The 24328-nt window shown below is 32.6% G+C and overlaps 1 protein-coding gene across 1 annotated transcript in view; it reads right to left on the reverse strand.

The window, feature by feature from the left end:
* Positions 1-3976: 3976 nt before the first annotated feature.
* LOC118197362 (U20-lycotoxin-Ls1c-like) overlaps positions 3977-24328 on the reverse strand; it is a 28576-nt gene continuing 8224 nt past the window's right edge. Inside the window, exons 2-3 of the mRNA XM_085807682.1 lie at positions 7009-7136; positions 3977-4382 (exon numbers count right to left, since the gene is read on the reverse strand). Coding sequence (XP_085663808.1) covers positions 4141-4382; positions 7009-7072 — 306 coding nt within the window. The 5' untranslated portion in view covers positions 7073-7136 and the 3' untranslated portion in view covers positions 3977-4140. The remainder of the gene's footprint in view (positions 4383-7008; positions 7137-24328) is intronic.

Here is a 24328-nt window from a genome sequence, read left to right on the forward strand (position 1 = left end):
CATTGGAAATAAAAAAAAATATGAATATTGTTCTGTATTTCGCAAGACAAAACTTTTTGGCAAAGCTGTCCACAATTCGCCTTTCTTTCATTTCGGCGAATTTTTTGCATGCAACATGCATACGTTTTAAAGGTTATTGTACGGTCAAGATGTTACTGAATTATCATTTTGATTACAGTAATTGAGATAACTTTAATACATTTGCCGTACGTTTCCAAATCATGAAACTTGAAGATCTTTTTTGATGAATTTCTTCAGTATACGTACTTGTTTGGAGAAGACTTTCTAGGTAACCAGTTCCTCTGTATAGCAAATCCGATTCCTTTGCTTGACATTTAAATTCATGAATGCACTCATTATACTGATACAATAAAACACTGATTTTCACTCTGTAAGTCGTAGCCGTATTTCCCAGAGATACGATTACAACTTTTCGGATAAATATGAAACATATATCTTGGGCTGTTTGTAGACTTTTGGCGACATTATTTCTTTACATATTTCAAATTATAAGCACACTCTCTTGAACTATAAGCACTTGTCAGATGTTTACTATTTCATTAATTCATAAATACTGTTATGTGTATAGATAAATTTTCAATTCTTTAAATGCCTATTTCGCCGTTAGTTCAAACAGAAAGATTCAGTACTTGCTAGACAAACAAAACACTTAAATCATGATATGGGACATGACTTCCTCTGTATTTGAAGAACGTCTGACATCGACGTATATCTCTTTAGGCAGCTTTTCCAGCATAGAGGTTGCTAGTCCTGTGGAAGGGCAGTTAAAATTCTTGGGGAGTAACTTGAGGATATGCAGAAGAAAGATGTAGAAAGAGACGGACCACCATATTTTCCAAATACTTCCAAAAAATATTCTATAGTTCTAAGAAGACAGCATTGCCCATTTCTTACGAGTTATAACTTATGTAAGTGAAACTCAAAATATAACTCTTAAAATATTTATCCACTATTCCATAGCTCGTTCAAGAGCAACTCCAATATGGGCTGCAATCAGGGCTTAACTTCTAAAATTAGAAATGCTGGAACCCTATAGAAGACTATCAAGAAAGAAGAACATAAATAAATAAATAAATAAAATGACTAATAAAATAATTAATAATAAAACAATTAAATAATTAATTATTAAGTTATTAATGATTAGAACAATGAGATAATTAATATTAAAATTTAATCAAATGTAAAGCGATAAATAAAAATATATTTATTAAATAAATGTTAAATTATCAAATAATAAAATAAAACACTGGATCTTGACTTATTCGGGATTTTGGCTGGACTTAAATTTCACACAAAAATAAGAAACAGCTCAACCTGTCTCCGGTTTAATTTAAGCTCTAGAATATAATGTACTATTTTAAGGGATGATAGATATAAGGACCATTCTTTTTTCAGCAGACCAATGAAAAAATTTAAAAATTATTAAAACGTCACTAATGAAAATAAAGAGAATGCTATAAACAGTAAGAGAAAATTTTAACGGATGACTTGCAGTTATAAAAACAAAAAGAGAAAAATCCAACATTTTCTAGCCACTGTCTCCTTTCAGTATAAGTCTAGCTGTCAAGTAGAATATGACAAGGGAGCAAATTTTCACCGAATCCGAGAGTTATCTGAAAAAAAGACTAACAAGTAACAGTTCTGATTCTTCGTCTTCCGTTACACCGTTCCAAAAAGTCTGTAGGTGCTCTTTTCGTGGGAAGACAGCAATGTTGGAAGGAAAAATTTATCCACTGTCAAAAATTAATTGTACTTTTTGCAGAATAAGCCTTTGACATGTGGGTAGGAGTTTTTCTTTCCTTTAAAATCTCGACCTCTATCCAAGAGTTTGTTTCCCAAGGAAAGAGAAACATGCATTCAGAAAATAGGATCAATTTTTAATATAATTTTATTATAAAAAAATACAATTTTCGAGATCAGATTTCTGCTGAAATTGCTGTTCATTTACATTAAAGAATGACAAGATCCTACTTATTTAGGGCTCCGTTTAAAATTACGATTTATTCCAAAAACTAAGAAGTTGACTTGAAGTTGGGCTCCGGCGCAATTTAAGCTCTGGCTGGGGTTCGAAAAAACATCGGCTGTTTCATATTACCAGCAATAAATTGGTTCTCTAGGTACTCGCCCACTAACCCTGCTCTGTGAATTTTAACCCATAAACTGAAAGGCTGGGTTCACTACAGCGTAACATTTACCGACTGTAGCGTAGTATCTCATGAAGGATTCAAGTACTTGACCCTAATAATTTCCTGCTTCACTCCCTCTGAATGAATTTCTGTTAGTGTGATATTGTGATATTACAAAAAAAAAAAAAAAAAAAAAAAAAAAAAAATTCTAACCTAAACCATCCCACTATCGGGAATAAAGATACAGTATTAAACAATGTTATCGAGATCATTACGTTTCCTCATTTGTCCAGCTCTTAAAAGCTTAAATATGACTCTAGAGCAAAACTCGATACCATAAATTATATCCAGCTCTGTTTCTGTTTAAGTCTCATACTGGTGATACCACTATTCTGTCACTGCTTTGGTCATAGTTTTCAAAGGGAAAAAAGTTAGTGATACTTCAACATAGAGTTCTTTTTCATTTCGATTCTGCTTCTTGGTAATGATTCTTAGCAGCTTTGCTATACTCTACTCACTGGAGAATCATTGCGGTAATACAATTCTCTCTTTCCTGGAGAATCATTGCGGTAATACAATTCCATTTAACCAGCAATACGTTAAACAAACCACAAAAAATGAAATTAGTTTTGACTAATTAGTGAAACTCTTTTTTGTTTAATTAGTGGAAGTCTTTATATGAATATATTATTGCACATCTAGGGAACAAAAAATAATAAAAAAGGAAAGGGTATATTATAATAAAAAGGAAAGTGTATAAAAAAGGAATATGTATTTGTATACACAAGGTCCATCATAAATTCCTGTGATTTGAAAATGAAATAAGACTGGGACGTCAAATACGACTAAACACGGTAAAGCTATTTTATCGAGCTTATATTTAGCAGAATAAACATAGCCGATAATTTACCTTTTAAAATTAAAATTGCCCACCCTTTTGAATTCTGACAGTCTTGTAACCGAGCACATACGTTTCGAAAAACTAGCTTTACACATAGCGTGAGGAAATTTGACTATCTCATCACAAATATTTTATTTCCTTAGGATTATTATCATCTGTTTATTTTTGTATACACGAGTTTTAAGATACCCCATAAAAAATATCAACCGAAGAAAGATCTGGAATCCTTGGAGGCCATTGGTTGTCATCTTTTTTACGAGCAAATAATTTATTGAAGAACATTTCTTTTAGGTGCATGGAGACGTTTGAGAGAGGACATACAGCACCATCTTTTCTTTCTTTTCCCGACGGAACTTTCACGGCATTATGCTAATGTGAAGGCTCAACCAGAATCGGCATCTTGTCCTGATTTATGTACACTGAGAGGTTCCAAACTCACTTGCATATGATATACGGATCTCCATAACGTAGATTTTCAGGCCGAATTAGTGACCGTCACAGCGACCATCAGTTACGTATCTTGATATCTGTTACAATAAAAACTGACTCTGCTCCAAGCCAAGAAGCTGTAAACTTTGCATCCAAGTCCTATTGCTACACACTTAAAATTCTTGCAATTTTGTGTAATGTCTAAAGTCTAGCATATTTTCTTTGCTTTGCCAACTGCATGGCCATCATACTTGTTTCCCATTTACGGCAGAACCAGTTTATTAGAATTTTTTGATTCATTATTTAATTAACCCTGGAACAATGACTAATGATGGGTAAACTGCAGAGTGAGTAAAATTAAGGTGTATTACAGTTGCATAAGAGTTATTAATTTTGTAAAAGCGTTTTACACCAATTGAGTGTTGTTCAGCAGTGGAAGCATTTCTTGGGAACCTGCACATCGTAAAACCCACTCTAAAAAGGATTTTGAGAAAAATAATTTATATGCATTAATTTTTATTCTGTATGTGTTTATTACAACCACTGGAAAAGATTCATAGATAAAAAGTACAGCCATATTAGAATGTAAAAGGCAGTATCAGTTATAGAAACATATAGAACTGATAAGACTGCTTTTCGGAATGAAGCTTTTTTCTAGGCATGTTATCTTGATTTTTCCCCAAATAACCATTCAAAACCTGTTTTCGGATACACATTACCAAGCTTGCAATCTTCTCCGTCCTTAACAGCCACTCCATTTGTTGGTGCATCTTTCGCCGTCTGGCATACGTTCCCACAACGACCTTTGCAACAGACTGCATATGAGCGGCAGTCACTTTGTAAACAACAGTCGTTTATTCTATAATACAGCTCACACTGAGTATTCTTGATTTCAGGACAGTACTCTGAAAATAAAAGAAACATTTTGTCAAAGCAATATACATATTTAAATTTATTAAATATGATTATTAGGGGCGTTCGTATATAAATATGAATTTATAAGCTAAGTTTTACTTATTGATGCAATGAAACGACTTAAATACTGTTTTTCCGTGTAGTCATCTGCCACTGCAGAACACTTGTTCCAACGCCCAAGAAATAATTCCAGAAGATAAAAAAAGTCCTTTAACTACATGAAGACCCATTCTTGCACGGCACTAATAATCTGTTCATTAGATTTGAATTTCTTCTTTCTTAAAGCTTCTCAAATTGAACCGAAGAGATGGAACTCCAATAGTGCTAAATCTGGATTATGTGGAGAGTGAGGTAGGACGTCTATCCTGAGTTCCTGCAGCGATTTCATCGCCAAAGTAGCAGTAAGCATTGGCCTAAGGGAAAAAATTGTCTCCTGGGAAGTTATCTTCATAGAAATGCTTATCTAATATTTCCATCGTAGCACTGCTTATTTTAAGATCGTTAAAGAATTCCCTCATGATTATTCGCCCTCCCATCGACTTAAAAAAAGCATCAAAGGCATTCAACTTGTTTTCACTGAAATTCTCGTCCGACGAGTATATATTCATTTTCTACCTTCACCTACCCACCAGCGGTCGAGTGGTAAAGTCGCTGAACACTGGTAGTTCGATTCCTAGGTTCGAATCCCATGAACAGGCTTTCGTGGTTTTCTCCATGTGTAACGTGTATACGAGCCATTTTCCTTAAAATGTCCTCCACGAAGGCATCCCTCCCTTTAGGCAGATAGCCTTCGAGGCTTTGCAATAATCACAAAAACGAATCAACATTCGCTCAGCGTTCTCTAAAAGTCTTTTATTAATATAGACTCTACGCTGAGGAAAGCACTCACTTCTAGACTGATTTTCCAATTTCAGAAAAATCTGAGACGAAAAGACACCCTCCTTAGAAAAAATTTAATGATGATTACGCAATACTGCTGTGAATCTTCTGCTACGATATGTAGATTCTAACAAGGTCAATGGAAAGAGAAACTAGCATTACTGTTGATAAGTTCAAAAGGTAAATATTTACCTAATAAGTTAGAATTATGTTGAATTCATTACAAGAATGATCCATGAAAGTTCTTGTTTATGTTTGAACAATCTTCGTAATTTTAACTTTACGAAATAAAAATAATGAAATTTTTGCATAATTGTATCTGAATACATCTGAAATGACCCCAATAACATTCCTTAAAAAATTCCAAATTCTAAATTTCGTGCAATTAAAAGAAATTGCTTGCATTTTGTTCAGCGTTTTTCATACCACACATTAAAACACAAGCTTCTTATCTGTGATTGTTTTAACTGGTTATATTTTTGTTAACAATATTCTCTGCAATTCTGCATTTTGTTGTCAATTCTAGTACAAGGCCAGTGCGGTGTACTCCGAGACAATACAACAGTTTCTTCGAAAGATAAAGTCAAGCAAAATAAGAGCGCTGCTAATTTTGAAAGCTCTCCAGTTTATTCTTCAGACAATGGTCGTTAATAGCGTCTTTTAGAATTCAGACGTTTCGGGAGTATTTTTCTGTTAGCTCTTAATATTTTTGCGCGCGTAAAATTTATTCTTATCGGGAGAAATATATCAGAACTCTGGAAACAGATATTCGTACAAGTGTTCATAATAGTAAGCAATATAATCAAGCTTCATAATATTAAGCAATATAAGTTATACTTCAAATTACTAAAAGAACGCAATGCATACTCTAATAGTTTTTAAAAAGTTTCAACAGATTTTGGGAACTACAAGACGCTTTTGCAAGTCAAAATGCTCATTGAAGATCACTTTACAGGATGCAAGTGATATAGGAACTCGATCAGTAACATCCTGAAATATTAAAGTACAGTCACAGAGCGCCAACTCCTTGATCTGATCGATGTACAGACAGTTGGCAGGCAAACTGTGCTATCAGTTGGCAGGCAGCACATTGTTTTTTAGTCCAAAGGGGCAATTTGCTCAGAAGGACTATCAATTTCTTTTTGGCCTTTTGCGTTGATTCACTACAAGCGTTGTTTCACTCTTCAAATTGTTGCCACCGAATATTATAGCCCTGTATTATATTTAACGAAATTAAATAATGAAGAATCTGCATAAATGTATGTATGTTTCTCGCATTGTGATAAAACAACGGTACCTACAGCCATCCAATTTTGAATAACGTAATCCTCCTGCGAATATAGGCATCTGGAAGCCCAAATTTGAAATTAGGAGTTTGTTTTATTATCGATTTCTTATTTTGTAAAATTTCAACGAATGTTTGATTAACAAATTCAAGGATTTCAAAGCGAGCAATGGCAACGTTGTACAGAAAAAACATTTTTATCTCCAGCACGTGATACTGTGTATCGAAAATTCTAAAGATATGCTCACTTTAAAATTGTTTTGCGATATTGCTGTTGAACTGAATTTTATGGTTTAAGTGCGAAAAACATGATATTTAATAAATAAAGGTAACACACAAAATGTTAAATAAAACGCCGCTTTGGACGTTTCAGATGTTTTTAAATTTTAAAAAAGTTTAATTGTAAGATCATTTTTGATTTCAATCAAGAGGTAATTTTTTTGTATACTTACTCTCAGCTGTAATTACAACAATGCAGGCAATCAGCATTGCCATTAACAACGTCTTTTCTTCCATGTGCAGCAATACCAGGTTGATCGTTTTCCAGGTGATATTAAACAGAGAACTCAATAAGGGCAAACTAGGAAAATAAAAAATAAGATCATTGTTATTCACAATACCTTTTTTTTTAAATGATAAACACAAACTATTCATTCAAAAAATGAGCTGATTTCTAGTGAGATTAGCCTCGGTCTTTTAACAGTGTATGATGTGTTACGTCTGAAACCGAAACAAATTTTTAGTCCAAAGGGGCTTTGCCGCTGAGGAACTATTGTTTTCGTTTTGGAATTTTGCGTTGAAATCTTTAAAAGGCTGTATCACTTTTCAAACTGTTACCACCAAATATTATTTCCGTGTATTATATTTAAAGAAATTAAATAATGAAGAACATAAATGTATGTTTGTTTCTCGCATTGTGATAATACAACGGCACCTAGAGCCATCCAATTTTGAATGACGTAATCCTCTAACGAATATGGGCATCTGGAAGCCCAAATTGGAAATTTGGAATTTATTTTACTACCGATTTCATATTTTGTAAAACTTTAACGAATTTCTGATTAACAAACTGAAGGATTTCAGAGCGAACAATGGCAACGTTGTACAGAAAAAAAAAAAAAAAAAACATTTTATCTGCAGCGCGTGAGACTGTGTATCGGAAATTCTAAAGGATATGCTCAATTTAAAATTATTTTGTGATATTGCTCTTGAACTGAATTTTATAGTTTAAGCATGAAGACCATGATATCTAATAAAAAAAAAGGTAACACACAAAATGTTAAAAAACAAAACGCTCCTTTGGACGGAATTTAAAATCTGAAACCTTTCAGATTTATATATATATATATATATATATTACTCGAGTAAAGACGAAACACCTTCGTATTTACGTATTTATTTGTTAATTATTGTTCATTGAACGGGAGTTGGTTTGTTCGGACCTTGAAAAGTCAACTAATTTCCGATCAATGACAATGATTACATGCTTTTAATTTAATTTTTCCTTTTACAATTGAAATTTTGTTCTTCATGATGATTTAATTCCAGTCCCCGTTAAAACATTATTAACATTTTACTTTCAAGTTATTTCAAAACATCTTTCAAAATATAACTTACTAGTATGGATTCACTCTTTTAAAATAATTCTTACTTTAATTAAACTTAGGAGATAATTTAATCAATTAATCACTATTGTTTATGAAATAAATTATATATTTTTTTTCCAGGACCCCGAAAGATCAAAATTGCACCGAAGGTCTCAAAAGCTAGAAACCAAAGTATATGTGTATATATATTTTTTATAATTTTAATTTTTTGGGGAAATTTTCCCAATGCTTGCCCTACTAAAATAATATTTTTAAAGTGCTTTTAGCCAAAATGGCAAACTTTGTTACGTAAAAAATTTGTAAGTTTGAGTCTTACCGTTAAATTGCCATTTGTTTTGTTGCGTACATACGGGTTTGTAATGGACTGAAAATAGAACCGGTGATATCTTAGTAGAATTTATCCCCCTCCCCGAAAAAAACACTTTATAATTCCATAACTTTCCCCAGAATGTACTAGTGCAGCTTTTCTCAGTATAACAGAGCAAAATTGGAAGTTACCACGTGAAGCTACTGTGAACGTTACGTATAACGCAAAACTCACAGAAAATGCGAAACTCGCATGGTGATTTCTCAGTACTCCAAAGTCTGCTCTGAAATGAAAAACTGAAAACTGATGCTCTATCTGGACTTATATACGCCCCGGTTCGCAGGGAAATCTCCGATAACTTCTATTTTTCAAAATTACTAGAAGGCATATATGGTTAAAGTTATATAGAAAGGCTGGATACGGTTACAGTTGCATATCGGAAGCAATTACATGTTATTATGTTACATGTTGCATTGTTATTTATTTACAGTTATACAGTGACCAAATTAAAATGTCGCCAAATGGTCGCCACATTTGGACTCGCCAATTTTGAACTCGCTGAATTTTGACAATTTCTCGCCAAATTTGTTGATAAAAATTAGTCGCCAAAACCATCGCCAACTTGGCGCGAATTCTCGTCCCTTTGCCCGTGAGCGAAATAGCCATTTAGCTCAATGTTAGATAGGCTCGCCTCTGTAACCTTATTTATTCGGCAGCGCTTCGTTTTTTCAAGCATTTCATGTTACATTATGCAAAAACTATTATAATTTTCGCTAATATCTAAATTTCGCTAAAATTATTTACATACGTACAAATTCGTAACAGTATTTTTAATGCATAATGACGGGATTTTTATTTATAATTCTCATTTTTAAATTTGTTGTTTTAAATTGTTTTAAAATTTTTTATAATATTATATACTTTTATAATTTTGTTTTAAGCTTTCGATAACTGAAATCGCATTGGGGGTAACCTCTTGATCTTTTTGAGTAAAGGTGTAAATATTTTTGTATGTGATTTTGAGTTGTATTCATAGTTTTATTTTTATTTTTATAATTTTCATTTGTTATGCTCAAATAGACAGAGGAACGAAACGTATTTTCAATAATCTTTAATTGTTCGGTTTTTAATGTTTTAAATTATTACCTACCTGACAAGTCGATTTGAAACATTAAAACATAAATAATTAATATGCCATTTTATATTTTAAATTTATTTTTAAAATGTTAAAAAAAATTTTAAGGTTTAATTTTATTAATTCAGTTTACTTTATACTTCATTCTAAAATTTAATAGTATCTTACTTTTGTTTTATACTACATTTTAAAAAATTCCCATGATTGTAAAAATTTTTCCCTCATTTTTTAAAAATTGTATATATATATGTATATATACATATATATGAATGTGTGTGTGTTTATGTTTATGTTAAATATGGGTAGATAAAATAATTTTCAGTCGCTTCTTAATGTTCCTTTCTAGCTTGGTTGTTTTGGTTTTCGGTCCTAAAATTAGTAATTGCTTAAAATAAATTGATCTAAATTATGCCATTTCAAAATTAATCCTGCCAGATGATAAACTTTAATGAAGCGGATATATACATCACGCTTAAGTAAAAAATAATTTCAATTTTGGGACTCAAAACTTAATATTAAATAATTAAAGTAAAGCTAAACTGAAATGAAACCATTCTGAATCGGAAAAAAGAAAATAAAATCTGTAGTCAAGATACAGATTCACATATCCTGTTCGATTGAAATTGATAATTTGATAATTTGAAGACACGAGGGAAATACTTGTAACCATGGTCGGTAATAATTTGGAAGTTGAGTGCTTGGAGAACAGCATCCGTGCCTGATTAAATGCATTTCACTTCTTATGAACCACATGCTTAAGGGAAATACTTGTAACCATGGTCGGTAATAATTTGGAAGTTGAATGCTTGGAGAACAGCATCCGTGCCTGATTAAATGCATTTCACTTCTTATGAACCACATGCTTAAGGCTCTTTAAATTTCGCATTTGTTTTTGCTTTAAACTTAAAAGAGGATTTCATTTGGTTATTTTCGTTTTCAACTTATCCAAATATAATTCATAAACGCTGCTCTGCTGATTTTTCTTTCGTAGCAAGAATTTATCAACTATTATTTAATATTTCTTTAATGACTATTGTTAGCCCAAAGGGCGTTAGCCCAGAAGGGGTTACGTTTTGGCCTTTTGCGTTGACTCACTACAGATGTCGGCTCACTTTTCAAATTGTTGCCATCAAATATCATCGCCCCATGTTAAAGAAAATAAATAATGAAGTATCCGGATAAATGCATGTATGTTTCTCGCATTGTGATGAAACAAAGATACCTAGAGCCATTAAATTTTAAATAACGTAATCTTCCACGGAATAGGAGCCTCTGGAAGCCCTAATTTGAAATTTGAAATTTGTTTTACTATCGATTTCAGATTTTGTAACACTTTAACGAATTTTTGATTAACAAACTCAAGTATTTCAAAGCGACAAATGGCAACATTGTACAGAAAAAAAAAACATTTTTTATCTCCAGCGCGAGAGACTGTGTATCGGAAATTCTAAAGATAGGCTCATTTTAAAATTATTTCGCGATATTGCTGTTGAACTGAATTTTATTTTTTTAAGTGCGAAGAACATCATATTTAATAAATAAAGGTAGCACAGAAAAAGTTAAAAAAAAGTCCCTTTGAGCGTAACGTAGACTCTGAAGAGGTTTTTTTTTTTTTTTTTTTTTTTGTAGTTTTCTGTATCATTTTTTCAAGTTTTTTATCCAAGATTTGTCTTTATTGTTTCAATTCTGTACCTCGATGTTTGTCTGCCACCTTGGTTGATATTAATTCTACATATTTTATCCCCCATACAGGTATATGTATAGGTATGCTACTCGAGTATAACTATTAGTAATCAATTTCTTACAATATAACGTTGCAACATAAACATCACAAAGATAACTTTCAGCAGCTACAAATTGCAGGAGGAAATTTACGAGATTAAAATAAAATTTGAAAATATAAAAGAATGAATTAAAATCTGTAAGATTTAAAGTTATTTCTCTTTTACTACAGTTATCCGTTATAATACATCCATTTTATTGCCAGAGAATGCTCTGAGTATCTTTTAAAGAAATATTCATGTAATTTAAATAAAAAGGCATCACAGAGAAAAAGTATATTACTCTAACCTGTTATTTCAATTCACATAGGTACTTCTTCCATTCAAGTGTTCTTAAACATCTGCGTAAGTATTTATAAGAAAGTCAAATCTACCGCCATCTGTTTTTCCAAATTCCAGAAATTCTGTCATTAGTGACATAAGTATCTCTGGAATAAATCAGTAACATGAAATTAAAAAAAGAAAATGTCAGACTGAAAGCTCATCACACATTTGAAACTCATTTAAGGACAACAAGTAAACGTGAATCAAATTTATTACAATAAGAAACTAAATGATAGTCGCAAAGATTTTTAGAAAAATCTGATGCGAACACCAACATGACTTCCTTGTACGATTTATTAAATTTTAAGCATTTTTGCTGCATTTTATTTAAACTTATGTTCTCGAATATCGTTAGAGATATATTTCTCATTCAATTAATTCAGTTCTCACTTTGCGGCAAGGCAAAAATGCATAAAGACTCAAAACATCTTCATTAAAAATTGGAAAATACAGAAAAAAAAAAATAAATCGCCAAATACAGTTCAAACAATTAAAAATGTTTTTACAATTAAAATTAGAGTTTCTACGCAAAAACAAGCAATTCGGCCGGCGGGCAAGAAGATATATTTTTCGGTGCACAAGACTGAAAATTTACTTTTGGTTCCACTCGGCATATAGGAAAAGGGACTTAGGGTGCAGAAACTGACTTAATACACTAATATGCGAAGTTTCAAATGTAAACAAATATGACTGCTCCGTTAATCTTAGCCACACTTCAAAAACTTTTAAATTGTTGATAATTATACAACTATTGCATGCAGATTAACTAAAGACATAAAAACCTTAACCGGAACATAAGAACTATATAATTCAATCATTTTTAAATCAGAAAATGTACACAACTTATCAATATATAAGAATAATAAAAACTGAGCTCACCGAGTTGAGTAATGCAGTGGGTATATACACATATATACTTTTAGTCCTGCCAATTGCAACCAAAAAAGGAGGTGCATAACTACACGTTATATCAGTCCTATGTATAAAATTTAAACGTTCTAAAGCTACTCGTTTTTGAATTATGTGAGATACATACTTACGTACGTACAGAAGTCAAGAAAAATCTCTTCTGAATACATTTTAAATTCATTTTGCAATCCGTATTGGGGAAAAGAGTCCTTTATTCTGTCTTTACATACATAGGTCACGCAAAAACATCGTTAAGTTGCATTCGATAGCGGTCAAAATGGATATTTTCGTTGAAATACGACACCCGAAATTTTTCGCGATTGCAACTCCTCCTTTACTTCGTACAAGGAAAAATGTTTCAAACATCAGTAATTATTTCCATGAATCTGAAAATGGTAAGTAACACAGTTGACAAAGAAGTCCTAGATTAAGGGCATTTCTTTAAGAATTTTATTGTGTGACTACTTTACTCACAACTTATATAGCAGACTTCATTATAACACGAAGGATGTTTTAAAAGGGTAAATTACAGAGTGCGGCATTTAGCATTTTCAAAGTAGGTTGATACATTTATATTATGCATCAATAAATCCAGTTTATTAATGGTCTGCAAGACAGCTTCAGTTAAAAAAAAAATCTCATTTCTTCAATACAGAGGCTGTTCACGCATTTTTTAGACGACGTATATTGTATTCACAAAACTAAATTACATAAAATTCTTCTGTTTTAACTGTTCTATTTGACATCCATTATTCTTTTGACACCGCAATTTCCAGGATAATAATACCTTTTCAAGTGGCAGAAGAGATATTCTATCCCATTCCTCCTGAACAGCTTTCCAGAGTCCTGTTAGAGTTTTGGGACAACGTTTGGATAATGCAGTTTTTAAAAGTCCGAAAGCACAAAAATCCATAGGTGACACATCGAGAGATTTAGTAGGGATATCAGTGAAGGGTACGGCCTTGATACCAGTTTTTTGTTCCATTTCTTTTAGGAAATTTACAGTGGATTTTAATGTGTGACTGCTAGCTTTGTCCTGATGGAGTCTCACAGATTGATGGCACTGTGGGTAAAGCGATGGTATTTCATTCAGAGAAATTGGAGATAAAATATGTTCCTGATAGTATTTGGAGTTAATCTTGACATTTTGTTTTTGCACTCTCTTTATTTTTAACTTGCCATTATAAGAAAAACCAGCAACAATCATGAATCCCTTAGAAAAACTTTCTTTCGATTCTTTGAACCATGTACTTAAATTTTTTTTCTCCCCTTTTATGATAATAAATGGCTCTTTTTTTTTTTTTTTTTTTTTTTTTTTTTTGTTACAATCATTTAAATACATCCATGCTTAATCTATTGTGACAATTGTTTTCCATTTTTCTTTGGATAAGTGTTTCTCATATAGAATTCTGCAGCGTGTCCTGCGTTGAGCGATATGCTTTAGAAGAAGACGATGCACATTGCGTTTTTTCGCTTTCTTAAGATTTAAATCAACGTTTATCATTTTTACTTCCTTGTACGAAGTAAAAAGGAAGTATTGTAATCGCGAAAAGCTTCAGGCAGCATATTTCAACGAAAATATCCACTTTGACCGCTTTCGAATGCAATTTAACCATGTTTTAGCGTGATATCTGTACGTAAGGACAGAATAAAAGACTCTTTTCCTCCAAAAAAAAAAAAAAAAAAAACAACTAAAAAACTGCTTTAAAATGAATTCTGAAGAGAATTTTTCGTGGCGTCTGTACGAACGTATGTACGTACGTATCTCGCATAACTCAAAAACGAGTAGCCTCAGAACGTTGAAATTTTGTATATAAGACTACTATAACATGTAGATGTGCACTTTGTATTTTGGTTTCAATCGGCCGCCCCAAACGTACATAAATATATTTATAAATAATTTATTTCCTAAACCGTATTGATTAATTGATTATATTATCTCCTAAGTTTAATTAAAGTAGAATTATTTTAAAAGTGTGCATCCATACTGGTAAGTTATATTTTGAAAGATGTTTTGAAGTAATTTGAAAGCAAAATGTTAATAATGTTTTAACGGGGACTGGAGTTAAATCATCACGAAGAATAATATTACAATTGTAAAAGTAAAAATTAAAACATGTAATTATTGTCATTGATCGGAAATTAGTTGACTTTTCAAGGGGAACAAACCAACTCCCGTTCAATGATCAATAATTGATAGAAATACGTAAATATGAAAGTGTTTCGTCTTTACTCGAGTTATAAATTAAAGCCAAACCGGCAATTCTAGTCAGGCCAAATATTTCCGCGAATAGTTGTTACTCAAAGAACTGATTCTCATGAAGCATTTTAGTCAATTCAATTTGGAGTAAAAATCAATTACTGTAGAGAAATCTTGTAAAACTCGAGTAATCGTCCCCGACACTATCATCTTTATGTATTTGAGTACTATATTATTTGTAGAAATTAAACATTGGAAATTGTCATTATGAAATCGAAATCAAAGTAAAGTTGAAATAAACATAGAAGATTATAAAAAAGATAAATAATGCAAACTTTGCAAAAACAAATCAAAGAGAACATAAAAATAATATAAAAATAATATAAAAATAAAATAGAAAATAATATAAATAAGATCAGTGAATGTACATGAAGATATAAAGGCCAGAAAGGTATTAAGTAACTTACATTCTTTCTAGTGGGGGAGTTGGCAGTGTGTTCTCTTCGTGTCTGACTCAGAAGTGTAGGGTGTCCGAAAATTCTTAGCGGCAGTAGGAGCTTTGAATTATATCAGTCGGCAAGACTTGGGTGAAGAAATTTATGGTAGTGGGTTGGACTTGGAATTCTTGAGGGATGTATTTTGTGGAGTTCTTATCTGAGAGAGACCGTCTGTTAAGATTTTTTTAAAAATACTAGTGAATGGAAATTAATTAATTTCTGGCTAATTGTCGTGTTGCAATGATTAAGAATTTAAGAAAGGAAAAAGGCATTTTCGCTATCCAAGAGCTAGTAGACAGTCTAAAGGCAGGAAATAGGCCCATTTTTTTAGTAACAGTATAGTAACAGTATATGTCTGAAGACAATTAGCTTTTTACAATATATACAATTGAGTAATTACACTATATACAAATCTTTCAACTGACAGTCATCCAACTTATACCGCCTTCTCAGGTTTAGGAATAAATTATCATATCCCTATCAGTTAAATGATTTAGAGTGAGTATTTAACGCCTGCTCTTTTAAGGCAATGGTTGATAAATTGAAAGGGAATTAGATTATTTTTGAGAATTTTGATAAGGATCAAAATTTCGCGTTGTAAATCTATTGTATCTGTGCATATAGTTTTAATTCGTTGTATTTGATTAATTATAGTATTGTTAATTACTTTTTTGGATATGTTGGAGTTCCAATTTATTAATTTGTTAGTATTGAAATTGAAGTTTCTTGTTTACTCTGTTACCCGGCTCAGTAATCTCAGTTTCTTTACTCTTATATGTTTGTAAATTGTACATTTTTTGCTTTAAAAATGATTGAATTATGTTGTTTTTATTTTCCGGTTAAAGTTTTTATGCCTTTCTTAATTCTGGAAGCGATATTTGTACAATTATCAACAATTTAAAAGCTGTTTAAGTGCGGTTAAGTTTTAAATAACATGGCGGACATATTTGTTTACATTTGAAACAGCAGAATTGTAGATTTGTTGCCAATCTAGAGAGACTAAGCTTCGCAACACAAAAATAACGCCTTCATTAATTATTGCGAATTAAATCATGCTTAATCCTTTCTGGAATTGTTTCGAGAAAATAAGTATTTAAGATTTACTTCGTAATTTTTAATAGAGATATTTTGAGTTTTTATGTATTTTTGCCTTGTCGCGAAGTGAAAACTGAATTAATGGAATGAGAAATACTCAATCGTCTGTGAAAAACTGTTTCTTTTTCGTTTTGTTTGCTTAATTTCTTTTATACATCGTTCTAGCTTTGTTATAGTATTTGAATGGAACATGTGGCAACGATTAGATAATTCTTTAAATGATATAAATTTTGTGCATTCTGAGTTTATAATATGAACGAAATATAATACTCTTAAGTAAACCTAGCGCCAAAGTGTCGCTATGGTAAACAAAGTGAATTTTAAAAGAATGCATTTATTCTATTGTGGCTTATACGCTGTCGGCGAAGTAGGTTTAATTCAATCTAATAAGTTAAATGAAATGCAAGTAAAAATGCGTATAATTTAATATTCCGTACTAGGAAGTCATGTGGTGTACACATCAGATTTTTTTTTACAGTGGACACCGAGCATTTTAATGATTTTGCAACTGTCCTTTGACTAGGGGGATTTTCTTAAACAACGTACCTTTGCAATAGTCGAAGATGTCCGTTTTTTCCTTGGATATTTGTTTGGAATTTTTTGTCCCACTTAAGGCTCCAATTTGACGTTTTTTTTTCCTTTCTTGTTGATGACATTACCTATCAACGCTTTAGATATCACAAAACCATGACTCTCACATCGTTTTTGGATAACGGAGTATGCATATTTCTCTTCGGAAAGAGCGTAAATGGTGCCTTCGAACCACTGCTTTGTTAAATTCGCCATTTTGAATAAATACAAAACTTTGAAGCCACAGACGATAATTTTGACTTTTAAAAACATAGTGCAATTACAATTACTTCTTTTGCAGCAAAGTATTTTATATTACCGCTTACCAAAATTGTCTAAAAAATGTGCGAACACCCTCTGTACTACGTCTTAAGGGTGTCATCCATCAAGATCAAGACATTGCTGCTATCTCTAATGAACGCTTGACATGACGTGACGTAAGACGTCGTGTGTAATTTTAGATGTCCTCTGATGATTTCTATTTTAAGGGTATTTTGTTAGGTAGGCTGTGAAAGCTTTTCAAAACTCACATTAAAAACTGTGTCACATTCCTCAGGCGGCTTCTTGCTCGATTTGATGACATTCAGTAGCTCTTATAAATTTCCCTCGTATTGCCCCCACCAGGGGTAAGAAAATAATGGAAACCTCGAGTTTGTACTTACACCTTGCCGGAAATTAATAGCCTTTAAAATTGTAATTCGTTAGAAAACTGTAAATGTTAGCAGGACACTTCACATCGCGTAATAGTAAAAGCACCTAAAAGATGGCACAAATATCTTGACTGCCATGGAGTGCATCGCATCTCCAACTCGATGCACTGAAGAAGTTAGGCCTGTTTTGTGAATCCAGGACACTGAGTTACCTCTCCACGTTCAGTTGGGTTTCTTACAGCACTCAAATATATAACCTACTATAACGTTCTAGATAATTTACCTGTCCTTGGCTACTAGAACCTTGGGGAAGAATCTAGCAGCTATTCGCTGGTCTTCTTAAAACTATAATATCATTTTATTCACTCAAAGAAACGTTTGACAGATGACCCCTCTCGGGCTTATAGGGCTCTCCTTGTGTTCTATCTTAAGTTAAAGCCTCCACTTGGGCTTTAACTTAAAATAGAACATAAGGAACTGAACTAATTCTAACTAACTAAAATTTAGCCGAAGCTGTACAGAAATAACTAACCGATTCGGCCCGTAATTAAATCTCACCGGTGAATAATAACAAGCATTTAAGGCTACGGCTCACCGTAGTAGAATAGGCTTAAAGCAATGACGTGTCCTTAAAGCAGAACACGTTCTACTGAGAAGTTCTGAGCTCTTCTATCAAAGTGACTGAACTTCCTATTAAATAATGGTTCTATCTCATTTACATAAAACGCGATGCTGAAAACTCATTCTGGCAGGGAGTTGCAGATGGGAAACAGGAATTTTAAGGAAAGGATTTCAAAATTAAAAAATAACTATTATAAAATTAAAATAATCCTTATATTACTTTCGAATAGGTGACATTAAATGCCACCCCTAATATATAAAAGACGGAAAACAATTTGATCAAGCTGATGGAAAGAAGTGAACGAGTATTTCAGTACCTATCACTCAAATTATTACTTCCTTGTACGAAGTAAAAAGGAAGTATTGTAATAGCGAAAAGTTTCAAGCAGCATATTTCAACGAAAATATCCACTTTGACCGCTTTCGAATGCAATTTAACGATGTTTTTGAGTGATATCTATACGTAAGGACAGAATAAAAGACTCTTTTCCTCCAAAAAAAAAGTTATAAAACTGCTTTAAAATAAATTCTGAAGAGAATTTTTCGTGGTGTCTGTACGTACGTATCTGTCTCGAATAACTCGACAACGAGTAGTCTCAGAACGTTGAAATTTTGTATATAGTACTGCTATAACATGTGCACCTCGTATTTTGGTTGCAATCGGCCGCTCCAAAAGTATATGTATATCCACTCTGTTACTGGGCTCAGTGATCTCAGTTTCTATACTCTTATATGTTTGTAAATTATGCATTTTTTGCTTTAAAAATGATTGAATTATGTTATTCTTATCTTCCGATTAAGGTTTTTATGCCTTTAGAAAATCTGCGAGCAATATTTGTACAACTATTAACAATTTAAAAGCTGTTTAAGTGCGGTTGAGCCAAATTTTTAAATAACATAGCGGACAGGTTTGTTTACATTTGAAACAGCAGAATAGTAGATTTGTTGCCAATCTAGCGAGACTAAGCTTCGCAACAGCAAAGATAACGCCTTCATTTATTGTTGCGAATTAAATCATGCTTAATCCTTTCTGGAATTTTTTATGAAAGTAAGTAAAGTAATTATAAAAATAAGTGTTTAAGATTTATTTCGTAATTTTTAATATAGATATTTTGAGTTTTTATGTATTTTTGCCTTATTGCGAAGTGAGAACTGCATTAATTGAATGAGAAATACTGAATCGTCTGTGAAAAACAGTTTCATTTTTGTTTTGTTTGCTTAATTTCTTTTATGCATCGTTCTAGATTTATTATATTATTTGAATAGAGCATGTGGAAAAGATTAGATAATTCTTCAAGTGATATAAATGAGTGCATTTATTCTGTTGTAGTTTATGCGCTATCGACTAAGCAGATTTAATTCAATGCAATAAGTTTGAATGAAATGCAAGAAAAAATGCGTATAATTTAATATTCCGTACATGGAAGTCATGTGGTGTACACATCAGATATTATAGATTGGACACCAGTGGCAGAACCTATCTACTTTAATGCTAAACTCTGACACTGTATAAACAGTCGCCGTACCTTAGTTTTCCCGTAAAAATAATTCGGAACTCAGAAGAAGGTTTAAAAGAAATATTTTTATTAGGACTTCAACTTAACAACTTCCATGACTAGTATATTAAATCAAAAGTGTCAACGCTTTCTTGGAGAATTAACAGGACATCAAGTCAAGGTAAAACTTTAGCAGTAAAAGCATAAGTTCACACGAATAGGTCCTACTGTATTCTCTCTCTTATAACGTTTCATTTTCTTTGCAAACGTACGAAACGTCGTAAAGACTTGGTAGTGTATTATCGCTATGTCTTGTAAGTACCATAGAGTCAGGAAAAGGGTGTAAAGGACATTTTTCTTTGACTAAAATAAAAATTAGCAGACAGCACCACTCGCGTTTACAAAGGTCAATAATCATTTGTTAAATCAAAGATAACAAATTACTTAATAAAAAATCTGAAATAATTTAGATTTTAATGGTCCTCCAAAAAGAATTGTTAGGGATTTTTATGCACTTGCTGAGGTCACAGTCTACCAGTTTGCTGCTACACTCGCTCCTGCTAACTCATTGTTATTCTAAAGCGTCAATTTGCTCTGAAGGACTATTAATTTTTTTGGAATTTTGCGTTGAAAACTATAAACGGCGAATCCCTTTTCAAATTGTTGCCACCAAATATTAGAATCCGGTACTATATTTCAAGAAATTAAATTATGAAGAATCTGCATGAATGTATGTATGTTTCTCGCATTGTGATAGAGCAATCAAAATTTGAATAACGTAATCTTTCATAGAATATGGACATGTGGAAGCCCTAATTTGAATTTGAAATTTGGTTTATTATCGATTTCATATTTTGTAACACTTTAACGAATTCTTGATTAAGAAACTCCACGATTTCAAAACGAGCAATGGTAACACTGCACGGGAAAAGAAAAAAAAAAAAAAATCTCCAGGACACGAGACTCTGAGATTCTAATAATATGCTCATTTTAAAATTATTTTGCGATATTGCTGTTGAACTGAATTTAATAGTTTGAGTACATAGAACATGATATTTAATAAATAAAGGTAACACACAAAACGTTAGAAAAGCGCAAACGCCCCTTTGGATGTAATTTAAAATCTGAAATCTTTCAGATTTTCTTTTTTGTTTATTATTTTTTTTTTGTCTTTATAACTTTATTATTAAACATCATTTTCTTCACACGTACATCATATATTATGAAATTTTAAATGTAGCATAGCAGTGTATGTTTAGAATTCCAGATGCAGTGTTAAATGCTGTCATACATTTTTCTGTTTTTTCATACTTTTCTCAGTTGATTATATCAATGTTCAGTTTCCCTACTAAACTTAGAGCTTATAAAACTTTTTTGTCCTTTTAAGCTTTTGCGTGTTTAATTTTATTTATAAAACATCGCGTTCTGCATACTCAGGATACAAAAAATTCAATTCAATAGTAAAATCATAAAATAATTAAAAACAGGATATACTTACAATTTCCGAGAGACAGTGTCGCTCCCTGAAGATAAAAATGTTTTATTCTGTACAGTGTTGCCACTGACAGCTTTCAAACCTTTAAATTTGTTAATCAAAATTTCATTACAGTTTTACAAAAATGAAATATAAAATTCAAAATTTGGATTTCCAGGCTCACGTGCTCGGTGGAGCATCCTTCAAAATTTGATGGCTGTAGGTACAGTCGTTTTTTTTTTTTTTTTTTCACAGTGCGAGAATCAAGCATGTATCCGTGATGAATTTCTTTAAATGATTCATGCAGATTCGTTATTTATACAGAAAAAGAAGATTTGGGCATTCCCCGCCTCGAGAACTCAATCTCATTACGGGTCCACTCCCCCTTAGGGCACATTGTGGTGGTTCAACCTCCACTATTACCCCTTAGGAGAGCAGCGCACCACCTGGAGCAAGCCCCAGGCAGCACCGGTCGTCTAATGCTCCTACCAGTCGCTTGGGCGAGCCCGTCGCAGCGGGACATTACCCAGCGACCTCGGGGGAGACCCCCGAGTTACTAGTACCACGCCGCGCTAGGACGTGCCAGACTCTGGGGCCAGCCAATAAGTGACCTTTCCCAGAGACTTCAGAACCACCAAGTTCATAAATTTTATACCCCCGTGGCCGAGACTGCCTAGGTACAGATCCTAGCCAGTAGCTTCGCAGAATTCTCTACGTCGACCCCGGGGGGGGGAGTTATTTATACAGAGTGATAATATTTGGTGTCAACAAATTGAAAAATGATTCAGACTTTTATAGTGATTCAACGCAAAATCTCGTTTTGAGACTAATGGCCCATTTGGGATAGAGCCCCTCTTGGGCTAAAAACTAGCCCATTGGCTGCACAATTAGAGTAACGTGCAAGTTGGCTCTGACCTAAGATTCGCATTGCAAGCCTAATGGCGAGAATAACGCAACGCTGCAAAATACTACCAACAAGAGAATTACGTTAGCTACGTGGCCTTCAGCAGGCAAAACACCTCTGATTCTATCATCTAAAACCCTTCTTTAAATACTCTCGTCTTTCTACCGCATGTGAATATAACTCAAATTAGAAATTTACATTCTGGCAGAAAAATAGAAATAAGGAGGATAGGAAAGGTGATAACCATAACATAACTCGTTAAAGATCTAAAACGATACCTTACAATCTCAGTCCTATAATCAAAACAGCGGCACACGACTCAAGCTATAAGTTGGACAAAGATTGCTTGGAGAAAGTCAGCGGTAACTGGCAAAAGCTCTCCAATGACTTCAAAACTCTGTTCTTATATACATTAATTTGCATTCCGTTGGGGCGCCAGTGGAAGTAGAAGTGACTGCAGAGATAAAATTAATAAGATAATGGGTTAAAAACTCTAAAACCAGGTCTGCCTTTATGGAACAAAAAATTTACAATCAGCGTATTAGGCCTTATTAGCGGGAAATATAAAACTGATGTTTCTACCAAATTTTTTGCCTATTACACAACCGAAACAGTTAAATATTCTCATTTACAATGCAAGTAGCAATTACTAATATGTATCGTTTAATTTTATTTCTTTCATTTTTGTAACTTTAAACTTTTAAATAAAATAACAAAACTTTTAAATAAAATAACAAAAAAATAGGCTTAAAATTTACTGTTACAAAATATACTATCAATTCTCTTGGAATGATATAACTTTCTTGTCAATTTTGACTATTTTCTTTTCCATGCCAAGACTAAAAATCGTGACTTATTTGTTTTATGCTTTTTCAGTTGAATTCTATACTGGTTGTTTTCTTTAAAATGTTATGGAAAAATAAAGCATTTTGCATTATTTATTGTGATAATGACAAAACAGGAAAACTGGTTATCTTTGGGCTTTTCACGATTGCTTTAGATGATGTGAAAACGACCAGTTTTCATTCGAGGTGGAAGGGGATCCTGATCGCTATACGTTCGACTGCAGAGACTACAAAACATCATCTTCGCCAGCTAGTAGCGGAGTATATCCTTGCATGGCATGAAAATAAAAAATTGCAACGTTCTTAAACAGAAAAGCAACTGCATCGCACATTGCCTTACTTAGAGTATTTAATTTTTGTATTGATAACTTTATTAATTGTTTATTGTAATACTTAATGTATTATTAATGGTTTGTGATAAGGTGGTTTGTGATAAGGTGGTTCTTTGTCTAGGATGAGTGATTTCAGAGTGCAATAATTTTCACCAGTGGTGTAATTCTGTGCCTTTGATAATAATTACGGTTGCAGCTTCGTTGGTCACTCCAGTGGACAAAGAGTAAAAGAAGTCTTCATCGAGGTCAGGAGATGGTTACTTTGTTATGTATGAGTGAAAGAACCATTCCCGCCTGGGAGTTCAGCGCAAGAAAACATATGGAGATATATAAGGTGGTTTCCTGAGCAGAGAAAAAGGTTATGGCACTTATATTCCCTGGGCCAAGCAAATCCCTTATCTTGAGGCGATCCTCAATAAGTCACTTACATGGTCCCCTCACATTACATCTATTATCCAGAAGTTTCGACTTCGTAAAGCCAAACTATACCCCTTAATTGCTAGAAAGAGTATATTATCTATTGACAACAAGTTACTCATTTACAAATCCATTCTATGTCTACTTTTGTGTTATGCAAGTCCGGTTTGGGCCTATACCTAGAAAACTAATAGGAAAAGATTGCAAGTCTACCAAAATACTGTTCTACGACAAATTGTAAATGCTGAATGGTATGTAAGGAATAACAGAATATATGAAGAGTTAGACATTGAGTTACTTCGCACTCATTATTATAACTTGGCCAAAAAACTTCATGAAAGGCAGCAAAATATTGATAATCCCAGTATTAAAATCTGTGATTACGACTATAACAGTTTGGAAAATATGGATAGGCCTATGGCCCAACTAAATGTATGGATCATGTAAAATGCAACTCTGATAATTTGACATATGTGTTTATTTATGTATTTATTTTCATTTCTGTTATCTGCTACACTTTGAATTTTCTGTCTGCATTCTCACTTTTGTGTATGTTTTAAGTATTGCATATAATTATTCCAAGTTCATGTCTTAGTGTTAGATGGTTT

This window comes from Stegodyphus dumicola, chromosome 1 (genome assembly GCF_044657685.1).
Source record: "Stegodyphus dumicola isolate Sdum_Otavi_A_Nest chromosome 1, ASM4465768v1".
NCBI classification, from domain to species: Eukaryota; Metazoa; Arthropoda; class Arachnida; order Araneae; family Eresidae; genus Stegodyphus; species Stegodyphus dumicola.